Source organism: Labrus mixtus, chromosome 4 (assembly GCF_963584025.1).
Source record: "Labrus mixtus chromosome 4, fLabMix1.1, whole genome shotgun sequence".
Classification (NCBI taxonomy): Eukaryota; Metazoa; Chordata; class Actinopteri; order Labriformes; family Labridae; genus Labrus; species Labrus mixtus.
Genome location: NC_083615.1, coordinates 5,173,086 through 5,200,000, shown reverse-complemented (window position 1 = coordinate 5,200,000; position 26,915 = coordinate 5,173,086). Strand labels below are relative to the sequence as shown.

The 26,915-nt window shown below is 39.8% G+C and overlaps 1 protein-coding gene across 3 annotated transcripts; it reads right to left on the bottom strand.

Annotated features, from left to right (window-relative positions):
- Positions 1-856: 856 nt before the first annotated feature.
- On the bottom strand, positions 857-25,144 carry b4galnt3b (beta-1,4-N-acetyl-galactosaminyl transferase 3b). Of its 3 annotated transcripts, none has more exons than XM_061035292.1 (20): positions 24,646-25,144; positions 19,408-19,457; positions 19,203-19,286; positions 15,579-15,674; positions 14,566-14,686; positions 14,364-14,464; positions 14,189-14,256; positions 11,960-12,038; positions 11,782-11,848; positions 10,729-10,863; positions 10,468-10,577; positions 8,883-8,983; positions 8,287-8,345; positions 7,026-8,184; positions 5,220-5,491; positions 4,346-4,499; positions 3,828-3,900; positions 3,580-3,733; positions 2,689-2,815; positions 857-2,360 (listed from the first exon to the last, which is right to left on the bottom strand). In XM_061035292.1, the coding sequence occupies exons 1-20, from the start codon at positions 24,779-24,781 to the stop codon at positions 2,249-2,251; spliced, it is 3,258 nt and encodes a 1,085-aa protein (XP_060891275.1). In that variant the 5' UTR covers positions 24,782-25,144; the 3' UTR covers positions 857-2,248. The 3 variants fall into 3 exon arrangements, with proteins under 3 accessions (XP_060891275.1, XP_060891276.1, XP_060891277.1); XM_061035293.1 differs by having other exon boundaries at positions 14,596-14,686; XM_061035294.1 differs by lacking the exon at positions 24,646-25,144 and having other exon boundaries at positions 19,367-19,425.
- Between the last annotated feature and the right edge of the window lie 1,771 nt (positions 25,145-26,915).

The following is a 26,915-nucleotide window of genomic DNA, read 5'->3' as shown; positions in this document are numbered from 1 at the left end:
AGGACCACCCACCCATACAGCAAGAAACCATTGACCATCACTTGGCGGACATTTTCCAAATCCTTTTTTACTGCTCAGAAAGTATAAAATGCTTACTTTGGCTGTTGTCTATTGGTAGCTTATTGGTTATTCAATATTTAATTTGACTGACTTCTTTCCAGAATTTATATATTTATAGTCTTTTCAGTGGCTGATTGATTGAAGAGCGGTAAAATCATAGCACAGGAAAGACACCATTTGAACTCCCCCCCTGCAGCTGTGTAACAAAAGGGAATTCACTTTGAATGTATCTGAGAATATTTCAGACCAGATTAAGTCATACAGTAACTGTGCTTCCACTATAAACAGGTAGCATGACCACATAAACCAACATGGTCATTAACCGGATGTGGAGTTGGGTACCTGTGCATGCTTAAGATGTGTTGGCCAGATTGAGAAGCATGAGTATCTTCCCCATGTCACAATATGTCACAACATTGTCATATTGATAACATCTTAACTGACCTTTATAAAGTGAAGACATGCAGACTGCTTTGAAAGGTTTCCTGTATGCCACAGATACAGTAGTTATCAATAAATCGGAGTCAGAACGTGCAATCGACCAAAATTATTTGGTTAAAATCAATCTATGGTTGTAAAGAAATATGTGTAAAAAAAGAAGAACCAGGCATTTAAACAGCGAAATGATCTGAATTGGAAGAGCCTTTAGACCATTTAGGTTTGTTTTGGTCTTATAATTCCAGGTTTAACACAATTAGTCAAATGACTTGGTTTTGTTATATTTTAAATGTAAAGCTCGTCTCACTTTGCAAGTGCTACTCACACGGCGACAATATTAAAGAGCACACAATTATAATGAAATTAAGCCACAAGAAGTTTATTCCACAAATTTGTCAAAGCAGTAGAAAATGAAACAAACAAACGTAACGCTAAGTGAAGAGAATCCAGAACTGCACAAAGAGGTTAATTCCCAGCACAAAAGTGGGGACGATGAGGTATATCTAGTGGAAGAAGAGAAGGTAAGAGAATAGAGATGGACCGAGAAGATGAACATCTAACATCCCTGCCAAATCAGTATCCGCATAACAAAAGCTTAAGTTCTTCAGTACAAGAGGATGTCAGGCTGGGGGAAAAAAATAAACGCAACACAATTCCTGGCAGTGTTGCTTAACAAAAAATAAAACAGCATTGTTTTGGCATTACACGAGAATTGTGTTTTTTACTTCCTTAAATCTCAGCTGAAACTGTTCAACAGCTATCAAGTAAAAAAAAGACGGAGAAAGGCACAAAGACTTGTTGAACAGGAATGTGAGCTGTGAGAAAATGCTGCCGTTTCTCTGGTCTTAAATAACAATAAAACAATGTAATAAATACACAAGATCATGTCTCTTTCACTGTATGTCCTGACTGTTTTCGACACAAAAACAGTATTTCCTAATGTCAGAATGGGAGGCTTCATAAACTGATTAAAATACAGACTCATTGAAACAAATAAAGTTCGTTAGGTTCAGCAGATTTTCGATTTGCCTGACATGTGAGTAAAAACAAATCTGTATGACCTTTCTGCAGTTCACCCATCAATTCTCTTTTAGTAAATTGCTGCAGTTTAAGGAAAGGGTAGATGTCCAAAAAATATTTGAATATCCTTTCTGTATAAAACTCACAATGGACTGTCCTCTGATAAAACTAAATGCTACCATCAATGAAAGGAATCACTTCAATTTTAAAATGTTTTTCCAGTTTAAGGCTTTTCCTGTCTGCAACACACACAAAAAAACAGACCTTTGTGGCCCCAGTACCTGAGTAGCAGTCACAACAGAAGGCACAATTTGTGTCAATGCAAACACAATAGAGCACTTGACAACTGATGTAAAAAAAAAAAAAAATCCTAAAAACACTGATATAATAAATATATATCTTTTTTATAATTTACAACATAACAAATAAGGCTGTGTTTTACCAAATACACAAATGGGTTTTGTTTTTTTTTGCAGCCAGTAGTGCAGATCATTATAGTCAAAGTCAGCAACATGGCGCACAGCAGTATCTTCATATGTAAGATCTCATAGTCAGAGCAGTATCCTCTCAGTAGTTAACACATCCAGTGAAACAAATGGAGTATATCAGAAGTATCTCCTTAGCAACTAGCATCAGCTTAACGCAGGCTTAAGCTGTTTAAAGTGCTCTGGTGGCCATGGTTGTTGTAACCGTGGCGACCCTGGTCATAGTGAGGCGACAGGACATAAGGTCACCTGTTGCTGGGAATCATCTGCCGGTTCCACATGCCACGTTTGGAGTGGAAGCGGTGGAAGAAGTTCCTCAGGTAGATCCTCTCCACTTCCAGGCCTCCCTGAAGAATCCTGCAACAGAGACCAGAGGAGAGTTTTTTACTCATATCTTTTTTTTGGGCTTTCTTTGACAGGACAGATATAGAGAGGCGGGGGGGGGAGGGGGATAACATGCACCAAACAGCATCAGGATCAGGAGTTGAACCTGCGACCAGTGCTATGAGGACTATCCTCTTTACATAGGACGCTTGCTCTACCAACTGAGCTATGCCGGTGCCTTTCTCCTTTAGTGTTTACTCACGCTCACAAACGTTTATTTAACTCTACAAACAACATGCATGGACTGGTTACTGCAAGTGAACGAGGACATCATTTGGATGTTAAGAAGGCGTGGACACACCTGTCAAGAAGCTCCCAGTCTTCTCCTCCCCAGCGGTTTGTGAATTCTTTGGTGTTCATCCCTCCCACTGCATCCAAATCGGATTTATAGATCCCCAGCAGGCCAAAGCCATTGACTTCCCAGTAACCTGAAACACAGACAGAAAAAACATGTATGCACATTCTCCAGGAAAACCTTTATTTTCCCCTTCAGTGGCTACATCATTTAAACCTTTGCACATTATTTAGTTCTCTCTCGTTGTGTGTTACTTGTTGGTGAGTCACATGCTGTCTGAGTCACACAGTACATGTCCTACAATGACCACTGCCTTCCTCATATTAATGTGTTTTTTATTAATCTACACCTGCCACAGGTTGCAACCTGGCATGACCCGATGCCATAATACTTTAGAACAGGTGTAGCTGGCATGGCTGACACAAAACAGCTTTGTATGGCTATCCAGCAACAATTTTTTAATATCAATGTCAGAAAAAGAGATGAAGAGAGGCGTGGAGAATGAAGACTGAATCTCTAAAGTGAACAGAGAGCGCTTAAAAACAAAAACAAAGTAGGCTTCCTTTAACTTGCTCTCTCTTTCCTGTGATTTTTTAATAGGCTTTCTGCACACACTTTGACAAAAAGTTAGGAACTTCTCAGCATCATTTGAGACAATTTTACCAGCTCATAATACTGCTGTATTTTTGGAGTAAATTACGACATTGTTCTGAGTAAGACAAGAGGAGTGCTTATTTTCATGTACTGATTCTAAAAAAAAATCTCTCGTTCATTTCATTGAATTCAAACTCATGAAAACACTTCTGAAAATGTTTGACTGAAGAGCTGAATTTTTTTTGATAACAGCTAAAAAAAAAAGTTAGTGTCATATTCCAGCTAAAGTGTGAGCGCGTCTACCTCTGGGTTCAGCTGGCGTAGACCCGCAGTCCAGTCTCAGGACAATTGGCGCAAAGGCCATGTATCCCTCCACACAGTGCTGCCTGATGGTGTCGATGATGGAGGGAGGGAAGTGAATGTGTAGGTCACAGAGGAACACAATGCTGTGGTCATTCTGAGGGAGAAGGAAGGGGAAAATATTATTTTATAATTGCGTTCTACTCACATCTATCACTTCATTTTAACGCTGCATTTGCATCAATACTCACATCTATAAGGTTGATACCTGCTTGTAGACCAGCAGAGCGCTCAAAGTTTCCAGCAAGCTTCACATACTGGTACCTGATCAATTCATTACAAACAGTTTCAGTACACACACATCCTGTTCAACAAGCTCAGTTTTTAACATAGACTGAATTTACAGTACATGGACATAGGCATGGTTTCTGAAGCCATATTGGAAATGTTGTCTCAAGCTAACATTTGAGGCCTTAAGCCTTTTGATAAACAGCAACAACAAGCCTGCACATCAGTCAGATCTGCTACGCCCCTTAATATGATTAACTCTAATACTTAATAAAATTAAAAAAAACACCAAAATCACATTTTGTACCAGGCTGTCAAATTGTACATTTTAACATGAGGTGTTTATGTGACTTCCGGGTCTTTTGGAGCCATCTTCAAGTGGACAGTTTCGGAACTGCAGTTTTTTTTTTTTGCGATTCCTCACAGGCTTCACTTTTTGGGGTTTCTGCTTGGTTTGTAAGTGACGCACACTCATCCTCACCTGAAGAGTTTGGATTTCTGCAAAGCGCTCCGCACGTCCATGTCAGTGCTGTTGTAGTCTGCAATGATGAGATTGAAGTTGATGTCTCCCGTTTCTCTGAACAGCTGTTCCATGTCAGATATCAGCTGCTGCACCCACCGGGCCTGATTTTTCACTGCGAAAGATGTGTGGGAATTCATAAATCAACAAAAAAAAAAAACCTGAAAAGGACAGTCTGTCCATGGCAGTGGTATTATGTGAGCATGTTAACACTTGTGGCATAAAGCAGCATAATCATTGTTAAGAGGTATGCATGTGTTTGAGTGCTGTCATCACACACAGACGCATAGTACATCAGAATAAACCTGACAGAACTGTCAACTGTGTCTTCCATTAGAACTTTGCTTTTTAAGATCTTGTCCGAGGCAGACTGTCTTTATTCCCTCACATACAAAAGACTTCCTGAAGGCTTTTTTTACTAAAATGTCCAGTGAGATCTGAATGTTTTTATGACTGCAATATGACAGTAAAGTCCAAAAGAGACTAATACAGCTCTCCCTTTTCTTACCTAGTAGATATTTACAGGCTTTCTGTTGTTAGGACATTTCATTGTCAATATGGTACAGAAGAATGAGTCTAAGTAGAAGTTGATGAACAGATGATGTTTAGAATATTTTGTCACTTGTTACTTTTTTTTAAATGCTTGTGCATTGTTTGTGTCATTGTTTTTGGTGAAATGGTATTTTTCTAAACTTAAAACACCTGCGGACCGTTTGGATGAATGTTTTTTTGTGAATTCTCAAAAAGAAAAATCTAACTCTAAAAGGAGCAGAACAGAAAGAAATGGTTTGATGAGTGAAATGGCATAAATGGAGTTGGTTAATGGCGGGTGTACCTGGTACTATGAAGTGGACGGTTGCAGTAGGATTCCAGCGGAAGCCCACGGGGTTGCACAGCACCTGCTGAGGTTTGGGCTGAGGTTTGGGCTGATGGTAATCGAAGTTGTCTTCGCTCAGGCCGCTGTGGCGAATCAGAGCATAAATGTAGTGCGACAGGCGCAGCAGATGGCCGTGCACGTCTTTCAGCTCCAGCTCCAGGAGGTAGCGGTTGCCCTGGATCGTGTCCACACGCTTCACCACGTTGACCACACGGACCAGTGTATACTGTCTGCAAGGTCAGACAGAATGTAAAGGAACAAAGTGAAATGTGCTGCAAAACAGTGATGCAATGTTTTAACATGATTGTACCTTCAGATAACTTCTATCTTCATATACTAGAGTATGTACCTGTCACTACCTGTCACTACCTGTCACTACCTGTCACTACCTGTCACTTTTAGAATTGATTTTAAGATCTTACTGATCACTTTTAAAGATCGTCTTGGCCTTGCCCCGAGTTACATTTGTGAAATGTTAACCCCCTACCAACCTTCTCGTGACCTCAGATCCTCAGGCAGTGCCCTTCTGGTTGTTCCAAAGTCGAGGCTCAAATCGAAAAGGAGACCGAGCCTTTGCGATCAGAGCCCCTCGACTTTGGAACAACCTGCCTGAGGAGATAAGGCGGGCAGAGTCAGTGGCATCTTTTAAATCACTTCTTTTATAGACTTGCTTTGATGTGATTTCTCCTTTAAAGATCAATCCCTTCCTTTTATTAATTTTATTGCTTTTAACCCTTTTTTATCTTTCTCTTCTTTAAATGTTTTAGCCTTTATATGTATCCCTTCCTGTATTCATTTTACTGCTCTTAGTCTTTTTTAAATTCCTACTCCTTTTATCGTTTAACTCTTCAGCTCTCTGTTGCTTTTGTCCTGTTTATCCCTTCTCTTTTTTTATCTTCATTCTGTGTTCCTGTGATGTGATGTCGTCCAAGTCTCCCTCAATTTTCATTTTGTTTTCTCCTGGTTGATTTTAAACTCAATTTTCCTTCACTGTACTGAACTGCCTCTCCATACCTGCCTGTTGACTCTGTCTTATTCCTGTTATTTGCATTTTTACAATTTTGCCCTCTCTGTTGATCTCTGTTCTGTTGTTGTTTTGCTGTATTTGCTCTGTCTGTCACAGCACTTTGTAAACATTTGTTTTTAAAGGTGCTATATAAATAAAGATATTATATTATTATTATTATTATGTCACCATGACTTGAGTCATCTGTTAAGGAAACATCACATGCTCCATGTTAGTCACTACTTGTTGACTACTTGCGGCGGCACTTAAGACTGAGGGTTTATGTGAACAGAAGTGAATTGGTCAAAGAAGTAACCAGAAGGATGATGTCAGACAGCAGTCAAAAGAAGCAAAAAGATGAACCTTGATAAGATATGAAACGGACACCAAATTACAGAAAATAAATACATCAAAATTTTAATTTGTTTTTCTTATTAGAAATGATGATGTCACTAAGACAATTCTAAGTTTAATTTCTGATCTTGTTTATTTTGGAGAGATAGGACAGTGGATAGAGTCGGAAATCAGGGAGAGAAAGTAGGGAACGGCATGCGGGAAAGGAGCCACAGGTCGGATTCGAGCCTGGGCCGCCCGCCTGGAGGACCAAGGCCTCCACACATGGGGCGCGCGCGCTAACCACTGCGCCACCAGCACCCCGGGGCATATGTATTTTAAAGGTCTCATTCATAGCACAAAGGTATGTTTTGTGATCCAGATAATTCACAGGTGCTGACGCTTGTACAAATAGAAACACGTACCCGTGGTGCCTGTTGTTGAGTTGCTCCATGAAAGCCTCCACCATGGGCATAGCTTCACTGGCTTGGAACAGCAGGTTGCCTGAGATGTTGCAGTGCAGGTCTATCCAATCCGATCGCTTTGCCTGAAGGTCCAGGGGGCTGACCTGGAAGGTCTGGTTCCAGTTTATCTCGGGGTCAAACACCGGTGCTGGGGTGCTATCCTCGTCATCCATACCTTCAAAGTCTCCTCCCCACAGGGAGTCTTTCTCCATCTCTACAGTTTCCTTCCTGACCACAGCCCTGTTCTGAACCTCGTCCTCATCGCCCACTTGCTCCTCACCTCTATTTGTATCCGACCACTTTGTGTCCTTTTTCCCACTCGTGATTATCTTTGCTCTGTGAATACTATTGTCCAGATCCTTTTGAAGAGTCACATTCATCAACACATCCATATCCCTGAGGTGTTTTCTTCTATATCGGCCACTCTGATTGGGTCTCACTAAAGGATGCTCCCTCTTAGGGGTGGTGGAACGCATGCTGGGGGTTTGATTGAGCTCCATTGCTCCTTTTTCAATTTCATTTTTCCATTGCTTGGCCACTTTGGGTGTTTCAAGAAAAGGAACATCCCTCTTTACAGGTCGAAGATTTACGTTTTTGATTCTTTGGATTTGGGTGTCATTCATTTTATGGGACTTCGGGATTTGAAGCTGTTTAGGATTCAGCTGTTCTGACTTGACTCTGACGGCTCGTTCCTTTTTTTTACGCTTCGGTCTACCCACTGGTATTGTTACATTTTTCTGTATTTGTCTCACAGGTTTTTTCACTAACTTGAGCTTTTTCCTCTTTACTCGTTTTGGATTCATTTTTGGTTTTACCTGTTTTGAGGATTGCATTGGCACTACTTGCAGGGGCTCAGCAGGTTGTTGTGCCACTGGTTGAGTCTTTGGCACCCGCAGTCTTGTAACAGAAGCGTTCTTGAGTGCATAGTTAGATTCTTGATTGCCCAATGAGAAGAGTTTTCGCCTGCGTCTCTGGATATAGTCATCAAAATCGTCACCATAGTCCGGGAAAAGAGCATTATCTATCTGGCCCCGCCTGGCTTCCTTTTCTCTTTGATAGGCTTCAAAGTCAAACTCGTCCTCCTCATCTTGCTCGGCTTTTCTTTTCTGGAAACCAAAATCTAATATTCACCAGAAGCAGGGTAAGAAAAGGAGAGTGTGATGTACACAATTGGGATACAAGCAATTTGATATGTTATGCAGAAAAGATAAGTACAAATTACCCATGCCAATGTTTTCCTTTTCAGGACCGTCTAGTCTCATGTACCTCGAAAAACCAAACCTGATGACAAGAGCAGAAAACACGAGACATTATACAGAGATTTGAAAGAAGTTACGGTGCCTGGTGATATGTTAAGAACACTTTTCTGCTGTGTAATAGATTCTAAGCAGATTTAGTGTTACATCACCCTCTATTGGTTATGAATAAACCTGCTTCCCCGAAGGTCCAGAGCAGTTGATGGCTGTTCATCTTGAGTCTGGTTTTGCCCAAGATTTCTGCCACTTAAAAGGAAGTTTTTTATTCCACTGTAACTTTGCTTAATGCTGCTTAGTGCTCATGATGGATTAATGTTGGTTCTTTGTAATATAGCAATAAGTAAGGTATTTTACCTGCTCTTTTTTAATATAACATAAAGAGTAAGTTCTTTTACCTGCTTTTTGTAAAGTGCCTTGAGATAACATTTGTAATGAATTGGCACTGTACAAATAAAGATGAATTGAATTTGCATACATTACCATTTAGTACTTGGTTACAATAAGTCTTACTACACATGTATCTATGATTATTATGTTTCAAGTTCATGCAAAACAGTCTCACATCTTCCTGTAGTAGGGGCTATCTTGGTAGAAGCAGCTTTTCTCTGTCTCCATGTGTGTCAGGCGGGTGTAGTCATTGGGGTAGATGTAGGACAAGTGGACCTGGGGAGATGAAATGAATAGACATGCTGCTTAAGCTGCGAGAGCTTACTGATGAATCATGAGATCTTGTATAATAAGGGTTATCCAACCGCCACCCTGCGGCGATCAAACAGGTGTTTGCAAAGGTTAGATAACAACAACAACAAGTTATTTTTTTTTTGGATGTTTGCCAGATTATAGTAACAATCTGAAAGACATTCATGAGTCTGCTACGTGTAAGCGGTCGCACAATCAAAGAAAAGGTGGGTAGCAATGGACAATGAATTTCAAAAACAGGAAGAAATCAAAAGGAAAAACTGCAAATTTGACAAATGGACACCGTCTGACTCTTATTTACAGCTTCTGTTACAGGCTTAGAGCCACTGATGCCCACAAAGAGATTGAAACTGAGATCTTCAAGATTTCTTCTTCAGTGTGATGTGACCTAATAATAATTATAATTTATACTTTATTGATCCCGCGAGGGGAAATTCATTTTTACACTCTGTCTAGTAAACATGCTACACAAACATAGGCTGAAATACACACACATGCACAAACAGGATCCTATGGACATGCACTAATACAGAGGTTTCAGAGTGAGGGGGGCTGCCCACGGTGGGCGCTCCTGAGCTTGTGGGGGGGGGGGGGGGGGGGGCACCTCTCCAGCTACCAGACCAATTTCCGGACTTGGTCCGTGCCGGGACTTGAACCGGCGTCCCTCCGATTCCCAACCCAAGTCCCTACAGACTGAGCTACTGCCGCCCTACATGACTAATCCAAACCAGAAACACGCCCTTATCTGAAGAAGCAGTTCGATCATTCCTAAAGACAATAAGATAATAATGCACCACTCTCATGTCTGTCTGTTACAAAAGAAGAAGCTACAGCCAATGATCAGCTAGCTTAGCTTAGCATAAGGCTGTTAACAGGTACAATCAGCTAACAAGGTCCATGTAAATTTTTTTAAAAAAAAGCATCCACTAGCATCTGAAAAGCTTACGTATAGATTTGTCATATCTTGTTTGTTTAATGTTTTAAAAAGCCATTCCCACTTTTTTTTTTTTTAATGTATGTTGTGGTTTTCGGTAGTTATGTGTACGGATATCACTCGGCTGACAACCAAACCACGAGAGACCCAGTAAGTCATCCCAAACTAATGGACAAATAATAAAACGATGGACATAAAGGATGTAGAATCAGAGGACGGGAAATTAAATGGTTTTCTGATAGATGCAAAGTGTCTTGATCATCTTTAAATTTAAAAGCTCACTAATGTTAAGCACATCAGGATCACATAAAAAAAATAAGGTAGTGCCATTAGAAATGAAGGGAGCCTCCTCAGGCCGCTATAAACACAAAAAGTTGTTCCATTATTAATAATAATAATTAATTTATGTTTGCAAGATAATTGTTGTCCTGCTCTTTAATTCAAAACCTTTATTGTGTTATTTAAGAACTCTAAAGTGCATCATGTGAAATAAACAAGCTGGAGGAATACATACAAACTGCAGTCCTTGGTAGCGCATCAGAGGAAAGTCCTTGATTGTGTAGCTGGGGTTGTACGAGCAGTCGGGCAGCACACCTTGTAATAACTTGCTGTTCATCAGAGGCACTAAAAAAAAGAAAAAAGGAGAACACACTTATTCGACTTCTTTGGGGCATTCAGTGGAAGGGGAAAAAAAAGTGCACATGACTTTTATCTGGAACGGAAGGAATGACAGATTTCATTTGGAAAAAAAAAAAACCAGAGAGACGTCTCTCACCCTTGTAGAGAGTGTCTCGCAGGTCTTCCCTCAGCATGTCTGCTGCGACGCTGCTCTGTTTTGCGGGGCTGCGTTGGTGACTCGCGTCGGTCTGCGGTATGTGTGCGATGTCACTCATTAACAATGCTGACTCGTCTGTTAGATGAAGCCACAGAGCACAAGTATGAGAGGAGTGTTTCTTTTAGACTAACAGATTCAGAAGTGTTATCCTGGGTCAGCTGCGATTTTAGGATCAGACCTTTAGGGGTGCTCAGCTCCTAAGGGAATTATGACATGTAGAGTTCCTTTTTGAGTCCTGCTGCTAAACCAGTCACTTCACGAACAAGAAATATTTTCCTCCATGTGAGATTTTTTATTAAAAACAATAACAGTCACATGAAGTCACATGAGTTTTACACCACAAACTGGTTTGTAAGGAGAGGAAAGATGGAATATGCTGTTGTTGCAAAAGTATTCAATTCCTTCCGGTATTATTATTTGCATTATGAAAGTTTTATTTGTCATAAAGGAATTCAGTATTTAATATAATTATACTCATTGTTGAGCCATATTTAAATTCCAATACCATTGTTCAATTATATCAAAGTTTTGAATGCAGGGCAACACTGTGTATAATGACTACTTTTAGTCAGGAAAAGTCAATTTTTTGGATATTTTTCTCACTAAATAAATCAAATTTCTGTTAACCTAAAATATCCTACGTCTTGCATCACTGACCTCTGGGTTTTTCTGCCTTTTATTAAGAAAGGAAGGTAAAGATTTTCTTTTGCATCCTGACAAGGGAATTATCACTTTGATTTTAGTTTACATATCGTGTTGGGAATACGGATTGCTGTATGGTAGAAGCAAAGGATTATTTTTTTACTTAAAATATTATTTCCCTTCAAATTTCAAAAATCTGGTGGGGCTCATGTCCCTGTTTTTTATTTAGGTGTGCAGAGATTACATTTAGCTTTGCTGAAGCACCCCTACGAAGGGTCTGTAATCGCCTATGTCCTGGTGTGTGTGTGTGTGTGTGTGTGTGTGTGTGTGTGTGTGTGTGTGTTTACTTACCAACATAGAGAGAGATGTGACGAGATTCAATGACCATGAATCTACTGTCGTGGTCCGTAAGCTGCCACTGTGAAAAAAAAACAACACACAAAGAACAACATGTCTCTCCCGCTTTATCACTCACACTGCACAGTCACAAGATAAAAGTAATGAGAGAAGATATCCCATAACTACTTACTGCCACCTCCACGTGGTCGGTCCCTCTGTCGTTTTGCTTGTGGATAACTTCAAAAAAGTACCTTCCCTGAGCAGATAACCTGTCACAAAATAAAAGGTTGCATTAGGTTAGAGCATTATTTAAATGTGATTTGAATATGCAGGACTTCAGTTGTTTGTTGACAATAAGGGAAAGATCTGTGGATATTATGGCCGCCCGGCCATAACCAACTTATTCTACCAGACACAAATGAACACGCTCTCTTTCCTCTTGGATTGTCTTGAGGCTGATCAGGCAGATAAAACAATAAAACTCAGTCAAGTTTATTAAAAAATAAATCTACTGCACTCTGGGTTTCTGGGATACAACCGTGCTCATTTTCATCAAAGTGAGAACTGCTCTTTGTAGAGGCATTTGTCTGATTGTTGGTTTGTGGGTGCGTTTGTCCGACCACTTATTAGTTTAAGGTAACAGCAGCATCACGGCATCATCGGCAACTTTCCAAAAATGGTTTAGATTCTATAGCCTAGAACATTTCCTGTCACATTACCAGTAAAAACCGCCCCCACAGTGTGACACACATCTTTTCAGCGTGTTTACAATAATGCTAGTGGTGCTACATGTAGCAGCGATAATAGTAATAATGAGTCTTACGATAGAGGTTTCATTTCCAGAGGGGCAGAGATACACTCACACAGAAATGCTTAAGCTGAGGTTATTCAGAGAAGACGTTTCCACTGCTTTGATGTGGTTACTCCTGCAATCTAGTATGCACTGCTATCAAAGTACAAGAGACTTATAGGAGACAAAGGTCAATATGGGTCAAAAAAACCAAGGACTGTAACACCTTGGTGAGAATCAAACTTAAAAAAAAAAGGCAGATTTCTAGGATTCCCACAATGCAACTCGTGTAAAAAAATCAACATATCATTTTAGGAGGTGTGGAAAGGTAAAACGAGGCGAGGCCAGCGGAGAATCATGGAACACATACAGTACACCTCATTGCCAGTCTACAAAACATATTGAAACTTCACGTTGCCCTCCAAAACATTTGACAAAATGTGAAGCACCGGTGCTACACTCATCGTTTTGCAATCCGCCATCCTGTCCCACTGTTCGTCCAGAGGCATCCAGAAAGTACTGCCGATCTATTTCCTACCCTCGGACTGACTCAGACGTCAGTTGATTCTTACATAGTTCTGGATCAACTGTCCTCACTATTTTTACGAGATGGGTGAGATCACACTTCTGCTACTCCGCTGATGCTGTCTGAAATGTACACTGGAAGTTTGTGATTGTAGCTTTTTGCAAAAACAATGATGGATGCAGTATAGCGCCCCGTGAAGTGATCGGAGGAGCACTTTGAAATGATCCAACATCATAAAGCTACAATATGTGAAAACCTTTTTTCTACAGCAGCTTCTTACTTAAAGGCTTTATATGCAATTTTTTGATCCAGCAGATGTCGCCCTTGAGCACCAGCATGAAACCAAAACAACTCGTGGTGCATTGCTGTGTTAGCATGCTAATGCTAGCGATCTTTATTATGCTCGTATCTTCACACTGCATGTAAATTTACCTGAAATGAGCGTGATCTAGAAACACAGTTAAGCAGTGAGTACAGTATGTTATTCTTCTTTTCTCTAGTCCCTCAATTAAACAACTTTTATACTCGAGGGGAGGAGTCAGCCGGCCGTCCTGGCGATGTAAACAAAGTGAAGATAGGACTCTGAAAACATCACAGACAGTGGGACTCGGGTGTTAAACCCATTGTAGACAGTCATGACTCACAGAGTTATTTTCAGAGGAGATATTTGATTTATATTATATTTAAGTGTGAAAAATCACATATAAAGCCTTTAATGCAGGTGGGTCATAATACATGTTTTTTTTATTGCTATTTTTTTAAATAGATGTATTTCAATGTTGCTGTAATTGTGCTGTAGTCATTGGCTTGAGGTGGAAGGGACTCAGATGGGAAAAGATGTGAGCCCAATTGTTTGTGCACCAACCAGTATTTCAACAGTGATGATGGCAGTTGTTGCCATGACCTCATTGGATTCAAATCTGCTCACAAAACACACCCACGTAGTCGTGAAGAAGCAGTTTTTAACGAGTGTGAACACAACATCAAAAAAAAATCCTTTATAGAGTTTGCTTATTTACTCTTAGTTATTCCTGTTATGAGGAAATACTAAAGATTAGCGAGGATGTCTTTCAGTCATGCAACGTTAAAATCAGTGAACTCACCAAACCGGTCTGGAGGTTTGACTGGCATACTTCTCGAACTCCCCAGGGGCTGTCCATTCTTTGCCAGTCTGAGAAAAAAAAAAAAAAAAAAAAAACCACAGACATGATTTTATTAGATTATAATAAATCTAACATGGCTCTAAGGGGCTTAAAAAAAGATGACAGCCATTCTTACCTTTCCAACCCATGCTAGTAACTGCAAGTTCAAGGGGGAGTCATCTGTGCTGAGCCAAAACTCAGAGTTGTCATCGGAGCTCAAAGCAAACACAAACTCCCCTGATAGTGAAGAGAAAAAAAAAAAAAAGAAGAAAGACAAAGAGATAAAGAGACAGATTTGTGGAGAGTGTTGCACGCGTGAGCTCAGTGTGGTAACTGACAGGAAGTAGATGAAAGACGACATGTTGTACCGTCAGTGTATGGATGTATATAACCAAATATCCTGAGCCCGTAGTTGGTCCACTTAGGAGTAACGGCCAGCTTCTGCACTGTAGTCCTGGACTGAAAGCAAGGAGAGGCAAACAGAGGATCAGACAACGACTATACCTCAGGTTTATGGGGGACGAGGAACTAGCATTTAGATGTAGAATGTTCCTGTTCCTCTGAGTGGAAAAAAAAAAGTGTGTGTGTGTGTGCGTGTGTGTGTGTGTGTGTGTGTGTGTGTGTGTGTGTGTGTGTGTGTGTGTTTACTTAGGCTTGTGTCAGAGTCAAATACATTTCAGTCAGCAATGAAATTCAACATGAGGTTTTAAAACACATGAAGGTGATTGATAAAGATTAGATAGTGTCAAGTGGATGATTTTGACGAGTTGATGATAATCTATTACCAAGTTTTGCTGTTATCTAGAATAATTAAAGCCTTTCCTTGCTCTTCAGACGATAAACACACATCCAGCCTATTGTTTTCATTGTTTCATTCCACCCTCCACAAAGAGCACCTGTTTGCTGTTCAGCCCGATAGAGGACCCATGCAGCGCTCCTAACCACTGATGTTTTGATCATTTTCGTCCTCTGGTGTGAAAAAAATTGTTCCAACCCTAAATATATCTAACCTGTCAACATCTTCCTCTATGACAATGGAGAGTGAAAATCAAGGAGGGCCATACTTTACATAAAACAATGTATTTATACCAAATGTTGAAATTAATGCCTTCCCTCTCCAGTCCTGATACATCATCAAACTACATTTTTTAGCTAGGAAACATACAAACCGCCGTCTCCAACGTGAGTGTGTGTCAGAAGAAACAACATGTGAACGTAGTGACTGGCATGGCAGTCTGTCCAATATTTGGGATCCGAGTTACGTTTATTTTTGAACCTCCCTGGAGCACACACATATAGATATACATGTATAGAATCTGAGTGAACTCAGGAGGCAAAAGGTCAGACTCACATGAGCGTACAGCGGGTAGTGTAGGTTCTTGGAGAGGTCGGCTGTAGAACTGCCGCACCAGTCCTCGAAGACGTGCATGTTGGCCTTTCCCTTATACTTCAGGAAGAGGAGACACACAGTTGTATTCGTGCTGCAGTTGGTCGGCAGTGAGACAATAAACCATCTGGCCTCAGAACAGAGCAAACTAAAACCAACAAACACACACTTCCTTGGATACCACTTCAGAATACAATGAGAAGACTACTGCTTTCAACTGTCACCCAATTCCTGTTGTCCATCCCTCTTCCTGTGTACACACACGTAGCTTCACCTACATTAGAGAGACAACATATTTTCTCCCGTATCTCAAGCTGTAACGAGCTCAGTTGATATTTCTAACAAACGTTAAAAAACGTTCTTCTAATATACCTTTTCCGAGTTTTGAACACTAAAACATGGTATAACAAAGCCTACACTATTTGAATAGCTCGATGCCCTGAGAAGGTTTCCATTGTGGTTTGGGTGAGCTAAACCTTTACGTAAGAGCTACACTGTTAGAGGGGTGGATCACAGGAATGGGACGACAATGGAAACTGCTGTCAAATATCTGTAATTATTTCAATGAAAAGTCTGTAGGAAACCTCGGAAGACACACACACACACACACACACACACACACACACACACACACACACACACACACACAGGTAACTGAAGACGCAGAGGCACAGATGTCCTGTAAACAAACACCTGCCAAAGAGGCCATGTTTTCTGATCTGCGTGTGTTCAAAGACACCTTGACCTGGAGTCTAAAAAGGCTTCTGTTCTGTCAACCTCGATCATATTTCATTCATTATTTCACCACGGCTCTGCGGTTTCTTTCTCCTTGCCTAGCCAGTCAATGAGGGTGTTAAACACGTGAGAGCTGTGACTTTTACTGCACTCCTTCGTTCTCAGTTTGTTCGGAGACATCTGAGACAGACTGACGGAAGAAACTGTGTCAAGAACCTCCCTAACATTCAAAAACTTATCGCAACCATTACCTACTCAGGATTCAGTTTTTATCATTCGACTTATATCAAACAATTTTGGTAACAATGGTTGGCAACATGAATACTGTAGATCTCATAATGATGGCCAACAGTTATTTTAAATAGTTATGTTGATGTAAAGCAAGACTGTCCGTCAAACTCTCTTTTGATTTTGAGCTGTCGAATTAATTTTCAAGCAAAGAGTCAAATATCCTCGTAATGAGCTGTGAGGAGTTTCTTTTTAACTTTGACTAATAAAACTTTCAATTGAATATCTTTAACTTTTAGGATCTCTCTCGTCTTCTTTATTGTATTATGTATTATGCATTGTCCAGATTTGTGTTGTATAGGTGTCAGATGACTGTTTTGTCCTTAAAATAAAAACAAATACTATTTTGAATCTTTCCTCTGACTTTTGGAAGTGTAAAAGGAACTTTTCAAAACTTGATGATGTTATATACTTTAAAGAACCGATGGCTTAATGAAATAATTCAATGTTTGGCTAAATAAATCATTGATCTGTAACGATATGTGTAATGACATTGATGACGACCGGTCATGGCTGTTGAGCTATATGATCATATTGTTGCAAAGAATTAAAAATTGATATAATATTAAATATTAATGATATTTAAAAATACTGAGATCCAAGGTTAGCTAGGTTTGAGTCAACTTTTTAATCATTCCTGATGATTCCTTTATTTATAATCAGGGGCCTTATTCACAAAGCCTCCTATTCCTACTAAGAGTTGCTCCTTGTGACAAAGACAATTCTTAGAATCAGGACATTTAAGAATTTCCCCTCAAAGTTTGGACTAGATCCTTGTAAAGATGAAAGTTATTCACAAAGTGTCTTAACCCTTAAGAGAGCTCCTAAGGTATAAAACTGTTAGGAGTAGTGAGGAGGACTTTTAACAGGTTTAAGAGTTTCTCAAGCTGAGGAGAAAAACAGAGAAATGTTCTCCAAACACTTCATGAAGAATATTAGTTTTGACTAATAGTTGGGACTTAAAACGATTTGTGCAGACCATCAAAATCAATCCATCTCTGATTTTCTTTTCAGTACAAAGTGAGACATGCATGTTGAGTTTCTCTACATGCAATCACTAATTAAGACCCTTTACCTGCTGCTGTAACGAGCAGCGTGTGGAGAGGCTGCTGCACAGGTGGTCATGTGATGTCTAACATTTTGTAGGCTTTATACTTTTAAAGTACATCTTACAAATGATCACACAGGTGCTAAATTCAAAGTGTTCATAATTACACAATGTCTGACTTGATTTGGAGATGATTTACTTTTTTTCCTCAATTCTTTTAGATTAACCAATCATAGCTTGTGAAAAAAATATGTCATACCTTGCAACGGGGTCAACCACCCCTCCTCACCAAGATAAAAGTTTCTGTCCATTCCTCGCTCAGAGTCGCTCTGAGAATGTTCCTAAATCACTCCTAGGCTAGGAATTTTTAAGCTAAGTTATGAGCTCTCCAAGAGGATTCTCAGATTGTTTGTGAATACTGGTACGTTATTTGTTTTATCTATTCAATTGTTTGTATTTAATTACAAACAGCATCGTATACGATCGCTGTCATTGTCAAACTCACCTCTTTAAACAAGCTTTTAATGTATGATTGTGATGTATTTTCTGTTTTCTGTAGTTTTACCTTTAATGTTGTTATCTTTATGATTTGTGTGTTGCCTGGGTTCTTATGATGGTTCTTATGATGGTTCTTGTGATGGTCGGGTTATATATGTCTGTTGGGTATCGTGCACTTTGGGTTCTTTTCTGTTGAATTGTATTTCATTATTTTTAGTATTTTGCATTTGTTATGTTCTTGCTGTTTGTCAAAGCACTTTGAAAACCTGTGTTTTTAAAAGGTGCTATATAAATAATGTTATTATTATTATTATTATTATTATTATTATTATTAATGTTGCAATGCCTGTTAGTCTGTCCTTACTGTGCTGTTCTTTTTGTTTTTAACTATTGTACAGTGTCTTTGAGTTTTTAAAAGCACTTATAAATAAAATGTATTATTATTATTATTATTTTTATTGGTCTACTTGTTTTTTAATCTATTGTATTTTAATATGTGCCTGTGTGTGACACCTTATTACTTTGGTTTTTTTAAAGGTGCATTATAAAATAAAAAGTTACTGTTGTTGTTATTTTGATTGATATAACAGGGGAACATTTCTGAAATTAACAGCGCTGGTTTGTAGAACCTTAACACTGTGATCATGAAATGTTTTGTTGTGTGAACAACAGCCGACCAATCACAGCAACGGCTTCCCCCGAACGTGAAACATGAGGTGCCAGCAACTGGCCGTGGCACAGCGCTGCTTAATATAGTGGAAATATGACGACCCTGATGCAGAGGCAGACTGTGCAACAGGAAATATTCTGAGGTAAACACACTGAGGTGGGAGGAGCTTGGGCAGGCCCGGGCAGGTTGTTCAGAGTTCGGAAGAGGTGAGAAACAGTGTCACACACACACACACACACACACACACACACACACACACACACACACACACACACACACACACACACACACACACACACACACACACACACACACACACACACACACACACACACACACACACACACACCTCTGGTTTCCAGGTTTGTGGATTGAAGCTGGATCTCCAGGCAGCAGAATCCTCCGTAGAGACTGGTTGATTGTCTTTTCTGGCCTGGAATAACACACATGCAGTATTAAAAAAAATCACTTTTACCCTTTTCCTCAACAAACACACACACCCCATTGCATCACCTTATTTCTGCTACCACTTCTTTTCCATGCATTGCCCTTACCCTGTCAAACATGGCTCCTCCCCAGCTGCCGCCAGCATCGACCTTCATGCCTGAGGAAGAAGTGGGGAAAAAAAATAATCAGAGCAGCGTAATGCTGACAGGCAAAACACATGACGCATTACCTTCTGAATGATGGAGGGTGGCTTTATTTGCATCTGGCAGTGTATAGGAAAATTAGTTAACTCACAGACTGAGCTATGTGAGGGCAACGCAAATTTGTACATTTACTTATAAAAAAACGCATCTCAAAAATTGCTGCTCGTCATGTTACACACACAGCTCTGCTACAGAAAAAAAACCTCCTGAAAATGACTTTAAATCATGCAGACCACCGCCCATCCCATCCAGTGTTATAAATCTGCTCGTTGCCTCACAGCAGATGTTTACACATTTCCAGTCTTTTGTATTAAACTTGCTTTTTCATCCATTCCTTGAGTTCTTATGTTGCTTGAACAATATAACCGAGTATCCCACCCTCTTTTATTTCTTCACCAATGACCATTTCATGTCGCTAAACTAAGTCACAGCCTTCACTAAGCTGCTGCCACACTCGTGTGTGGGCAAACATCTCCGACACTGCAGCAGAGCAGATGTAGAAATATTATTCTTCTAACCTCTTCCCTCATCCTTCAAATTATAGAGTGGTGCATATTTGAAAAAAAAAAAGAAAAAAAAAAGGGGACCACTGTATTTTATGAGCCTGTGGTGTAAGTGAGTGAATTTGGATTGCTGTGCTCATGGAGTCGGAGTCTGTCATTATCACCAGGGTGGAGATCTCAGAGCACACACACCCTTGAGACATAGGGGCCAATTTTGGAGACGTGAGTAATTGTAGAGTGGTGGTTAAGAAAAGCAAGATGGGGAATATTTGTATCTCCATTTGCACTCGCAAGTCTTTCGTACTCACACTTCTTCTGTCGCCCACTTGACAGAATATTTTACAACTCTGAAACTATTTGGTTTTTAAATCATGCCTTGTGTCCTCAAATCCGATCATTTTTTTGATAACTGGTTGAGCTTTGTTTGGTGAAACTCATCGATTCAATGAGTTCAAAAGAAAATTGCTGCAGGGTTTTAAAGTGTTTTACCCAGTGTTTCCGCCACCATTATAAAGGTGTTAATGGTAGAAAGGTAGAAAGGTGTTTATTTTTTTAAAGCCTTTGTGTCATTAAGACTCTCATTGAAAGCTTAATCAATCAATCAATCAATCAATTTTTATTTGTATAGCGTCAAATCATAACAAGTGTTATCTCGAGACACTTTACAAGAAGCAGGTAAAAGACCTTACTTATTGTTATGTTACAAAAAGCAGGTAAAAGACCTTACTCTTTGTTATGTTACAAAAAGCAGGTAAAAGACCTTACTCATTGTTATGTTACAAAAAGCAGGTAAAAGACCTTACTCATTGTTATGTTACAAAAAGCAGGTAAAAGACCTTACTTATTGCTATATTACAAAGATCCGGCCTATCCATCATGAGCACTTTAGCAAAGCAGCAAAAGTTACAGTGGTAAGAAAAAGACTGCCTTATTAAAAGGCAGAAATCTTCGGCCGGATCGGCTTGGAAGGGGATAGGGGGAGAGATGGGATAAAATGCAGGAAGAGGGATAGGGAGCAAGGGGGTGGGGGGGTTGTTCAGGCAGAGTAATCCTGACTCTGCATTTAGCTTTTCCCACCCAGGGTGTGCTTGTCGAACAGGTACTCTGCCATCTTGTTGGTGTGGGCATCCATGCGGGTGAGGTTGGAAATGTAGTCACCCAGCTTCTTGACAGCCTTCCCCTACCTTCAAGTACATTTTTTTTTTTTTAAAGATTTATTTTTGGGCTTTTTGTGCCTTTATTGTAGAGATAGGATAGTGGATAGAGTCGGAAATCAGGGAAATAAGTAATTTAAGGATACCTTTCCGATAGAAAAGGACAGCTGTCATTAAAAGTAACACATGAACACCAAGATTCCTTCAAGTGTTTGTGATGGCGCGTCGGCATGTCGCAAAAGGCCTTGTACCAAAGTAACAATCAAGCCCGGTCTGTTTACTCTGCAGACACTGTTTATTTCAAGTTTGGCAAGACTCCTTTAAAGACGCCGCAAATAACCAACTTTTGTTTGAGTAAGGAGGATTGTAAACCCACTCTGTTACACTTGTATGTAGATTTTATGGAAGAGTTGATATATACAAAAAAGTAAAGTAAGTAAAGTACAAATTTTCTTCATCACAAAATACATTTTGCATTCACAAAAGAGAATCGCCAGGTAAAAATGACGACCTGGCAGCCATTTCTCTATCGGGACATTTATTAACTGCAGCGCTTTATAAGTTATCTATCTTCTTAAGTGCCTGTGTGACCTACATGTGGGAATAACAAGCCTTCACTTAAACACCCAGCCTACAGACCCCAGCATGGGAGTAGCCCTTCTGTGGTTACCTGTGTTTTTCATTCTGTTTCTTCTCCACAGTTTACATGTGACGGACATGTTCCCGCTCTGCTGCCCATGAAAACAAACTGGATTTCATTTGAATACACAGGGTTGTTCTTTTTTTAAGAGGGGCCATATAGTCATCATGTAGTTTTTATGATGATGACATAGACGGATGTATTCCTTTTGTCTTCTTTGATGCTCCTTTTTTTTGTGTGTGTAAATGGTTCCCCACAAACTTCTTTGAATTGACTTGTACAAGAGATACAATTGAAGATGAGATAAACATTGTTTCATCAGTAACCAGTTAGACCAGTGGAGAAGTTAAAACCACAACACAAATACACAGAAATGGTAAATGCCAACTGGTTGTGAAACTTTGAGGAGCAGGTTGTCCTGCAGCTGATGCTGAATACAGATAATATTTATTCTGTGCCATGTGTTCACAGATGTCAATCATCTTTCAGAGATCTACAAAATGAATATGCTATTCCACCACATTTCTGGGTTGAATGTTTTAATATTTTAAGCCTGCAGGTATAGCAAGAAAAATATCTATCAACAATAGGAATACAGTTATAAAGTAAATAAAGTCGAGCACTACATTTGAATCTAAAAGTTCATTGATTTAAATTATGTTTTGCATTTTCAAAAAAACAACAACTCATACACATTCACAAATTTAAACAGCAGAACAGTGTTTCCCCTACCATTATATATATATATATATTTTTAAGATTTATTTTTGGGCTTTTTGTGACTTTATTGTAGAGATAGGATAGTGGATAGAGTCAGAAATCAGGGAAAGAAGTGATTTAAGGATACCTGTCCGATAGAAAAGGACATCTGTCATTAAAAGTAACAGATGAACACCAAGATTCCTTCAAGTGTTTGTGTCGCCGTGTTGCCGTGTCGGCTTGTCCCCACCCCCCCAACGCTGTAAACCTAGGGGAAACACTGCAGAACTATTGATGGTTGTTATGAACTACTTGTCTGTCAAACAAATACAAGGGCACTTGGTGAGTGCTGACGCAGAAGCCATTAAACATTAAAGGTCCTCCTTGGTATGCAAACCATGCAACCTCAGCGTTAAATGAATGCAAAATATCATACAAATTATGTACTGTTACTAATAACTAGGCCTACTTTTTGTGAGTCAGAGAACCACATCCAATACATGAACTACTGGCCATGTCATTGTTGGCCCATGCTACACACCTCGACCAAGTTTAATGAAAATCAAGGCAGTAATATCACCATAATCCTGCTGACACAAACATCGAACAGTTAAAATATGTTCAAGTAACTTAGAATCTATTAAGCTGTTTCTGAGCCTCGGAGATGAGCAAACATTTGTTTACCTGTCCAAGATATCTGGGAACACTTTTAATGATCTTCATTGCGCCTGTATTAAAGTTTTATAACCTTTTGTCTGCTTTGATGGATAAACTCTTCATCCCATCCTCTCATGTGATCTGTTTTAATTTATTGAGAAAAACAACTGCTGTTACCTGAACTCTATTTGTTTCTGACACTTTTTTTTTTCACTCCATGTGTGCCAATAAATAAACTGTTGTGAGGACACCTCCAGAGGTCTCTTTGGGTCATCATAAACTCCCAGAAAAAAAAAAGCTGAGGGCATATTTTTTTAATGTTTGAATCCTACCTGACATTCCTCTACGACATGGTTCATAATTGCTCTTTGGTTTGTTTTGAAGGCTGTGAGGAACCCTTCCCCTTAGAAGTCCCACTGTGACAAGGGGGCTGCAGCCCAGGAATGTGTAGATAGGCAGGGCCTGTAATGTAGGTCTGAGGCATGCGTTTACATGTTAGGCCCCGTTCAAAGTGTGTGTGTGTGTGTGTGTGTTTGTCATGTTTTGTTATTTATCTCTTGTGGCGAGACACACACTTGATTTTTTTCACCATTTTCACCTCCATTCCCACCAGTGTGGTGGCACCCTGACGTTAAACTCGGGTGTGAGTGCAACGCGACAGATGGTAGACTGAGGTGTAAATAAGGTAAAGGGCAGGAAGTTTGGTTACCCAGTGTGAGACGAGACTTCCTTAGTCTGAGTGTGAACCTGCAATCTGACCTCCCCTTCCCCCCTCGAAACCCTTCTCACTCTAACACACACACACACACAATGCTCCATCTCTTTTAAAAAACGACCTGTTGATTCACCTGCTGTTGGCTCATGTTTCCTGTGTGAATTGATCCAGCATCATTCATGAAAACTTCATATAAAAGATGTTAACTACATGTTCTGGTTCCTTACATTACATTAACAAATCACCAAACATACTTTTAATTGATCACAATACCAGAAACTATTTGGGAATTGATAAGCAGTGACATTAATAGATATTTTGTGTCATCTTGAATGAAAGTTAAAAGTTACTTATCAACACCATTCCCACACAGCAGTGTAAAATGTTGCTGATTCTCTAAACCAGAGTTGATGATTAAGCTCTGCGTGGTTTATATGTTTAATGGAGTTGAAATTTGTGTGGCAATGCACTGCATCTAAAACTAGTGGAAAACACTATGACAGCTGAGGAGCTTCATTAATGAGCAGTATCCGAAACATTGCAAGAAGACTCATCAAATAGAATGAGTGAATATTTAAGCCTGATTGTAACTGTCTTAATGTAACAGAAGCCACATTCGTATTTCTTCTGTTGTTTTTTTACAAGCTCATTTTCCATGATCAGGTTATTCTGTCAGTTACGCGATGTCATGATCATGCAAAACTTTTTTTTTAAACACACTTGTTGAGTCAGACTTTGCAACTACAATGTCCGGACTAGAAACCACACACTTACCGGTGTCACTGCTCCATGCTTTTGCAGCAACCGTCTCATGGTAGAATGCAAAAATTCCGACCAGCAGAATCGCCCCGAACAGAAGATATCTGCTGTTTCGCCGCAGTTTCTTCCAAGGGAAAAACTCCACGATCATCTTGACTCTAGGGTCAAATTCATCCCCCGCTTTGTCATCAGGAGGGCACCGACCCAACCGTGAGCCCGTTCGCCGGCTGCTGCTGCCGCCGCCACCACCACCCACCACGGCTCTCCCAGTCAGAGCGCACTACCGGCGCCCTGGATATCCCCAGTGCGCACGGCCCCTGGTGGCTCTCATCCCGCTAAAAGAAACCCACCATGGCCCGTGGGGGGGTGGCTGGTCCTCTTCACTGAGCACGCATCCAGCATATGAAACTCCGAAAACAGTTTCCTCTCGCTTCTTATCGCTGACTGCTGAAGTTCTCCAAACCACACGGGCTCCGCGCACGATGGTGCGCAAACAACATACTGAATCGTGATTTCTCACAACAGGTTTACTACTTCTCTCAACTTCACGGAGTAACACAAAGATGCAAGAAGAAAGTCGGAACTGACTACAAAGTAAAAGTACAAGTGTCTCCCTGAGGAGAAATTAAAAATGGCACAGTCCTACTGGCATCTCTCCAATCTACTTCATATTTGACAAAAAAAATAATAATTATTTAAAAATGTTCGCACACCTTAGTGTCACACTCCGATGTTTGTCACTGTTTATTTTTATTTTGAAGCCCTGCACCGGAAACACTCTTTGTTATGAGTGAGTCTGACAGCAGTGACTTCTGAGATTTGAGAGAGGCGTGAACATGGGCAGCTCCAAAAGCTCTGTTGAATTTAGGATACCTGTATCAGGTACCTCTAGCCTTTATGCCACACATGGTGTTAAAGGGTTCAAATTTGAAGTACTATCACCCTGGGGGCATCGGGTCAGGATGCAGGAATCCAACAAGACTTGATTTTTATGCAACAGGTTTATTTCGTTTCAAGTTAGGTGAATCATAAGACACACACATGGGATTGAACATCCATGCTGAAAGACAAAATAAAATAATATTAGTACCATAAACAAGTCGAATTACATTACTTTCTGAAAGGAATTAAAGCTAAATAAAGTGCTTAGGACAAATTAAAATAGACTAGATAGTAACTAAAATAGGAGTAAAACCCACCTTACCATTGTTGAACTGCCACACCATGTGAGGATGAAAACATAAGTAAGGGAGTGCAGACTTAAATAAGGAGTAGGCAGGTGAATTCAATCTAATTAATTAGTGACAGAGTGCAAACAACAACTAATCCACGGGGGAGAGGAGAAACCAGGAAGTGTACTAAAGGAGGTGCAGTAGGAAAAGAGAGGAAGTGAAAGGAAACAACAAATAGAGAACACATAGTGATCTTTACTACACATGGCATGTACAGATTCTCCCCTTTAGGGGATTTGTCCAACACCCACTCCTTTAAGGTGATTATGTATGCATCATTATATGAAATCCTTTCCTTGACTGTTAATTAGCACCATGTCAACAAAATGTTAACTAAACGTTACTTTTTACAACTTGTTTATATGTTTAACTTTACTACATCATTTATCACCAAACAAAAAATGAGTATCGAAGGGATTGGAGCTGATATACGTCACCTCTCCTGTGGTATCTGCAAGTTACAGGATGTTCATTTATTTTATTTTATATATTATTTATTTTATTCTGTTTATTTTGACACTCACTAATAAAAGTAAATTTTCATAGTAGCTTATAATATCCTAGTTAGTTTTATGTGTTTATTTGAATGTGCTTACAAATCAAATGAAAATGTGCCCGCAAAATAACGCTTAAGGAATCGACGATCACGTTACTCTGAAATTATTGTAGCCTATAAAACTTAAAACTGTAAAAGTCCTTGTGCACCTCTAATAAAACATACTAAATGAGGCACCTGCCATGGATGTAATGTCCACTCTCTTATAGTTTATTGGTACAACTGTCAAGCAAGCAAACAAAGAACAAAGGGAACATATGCTCTGAGGAGAGAAAACACACCCTCCTAGGTGAGGCCTGTTAGGATCCTTTCCTTCCTATGTCAAAACCCTTTGAAGAGTTAATGGAAACACCTTAAGAAAACACTATGATCACTGTATAGCTCATCATAAATCAAATACATGGAACAAAGGAATCGTTATCCACCTGTAACGAACAAGCGGCCTTGGAGCAAATTCACGTCCGTAAACTGACACCACTGTCCTTGTGAGAAAGCTT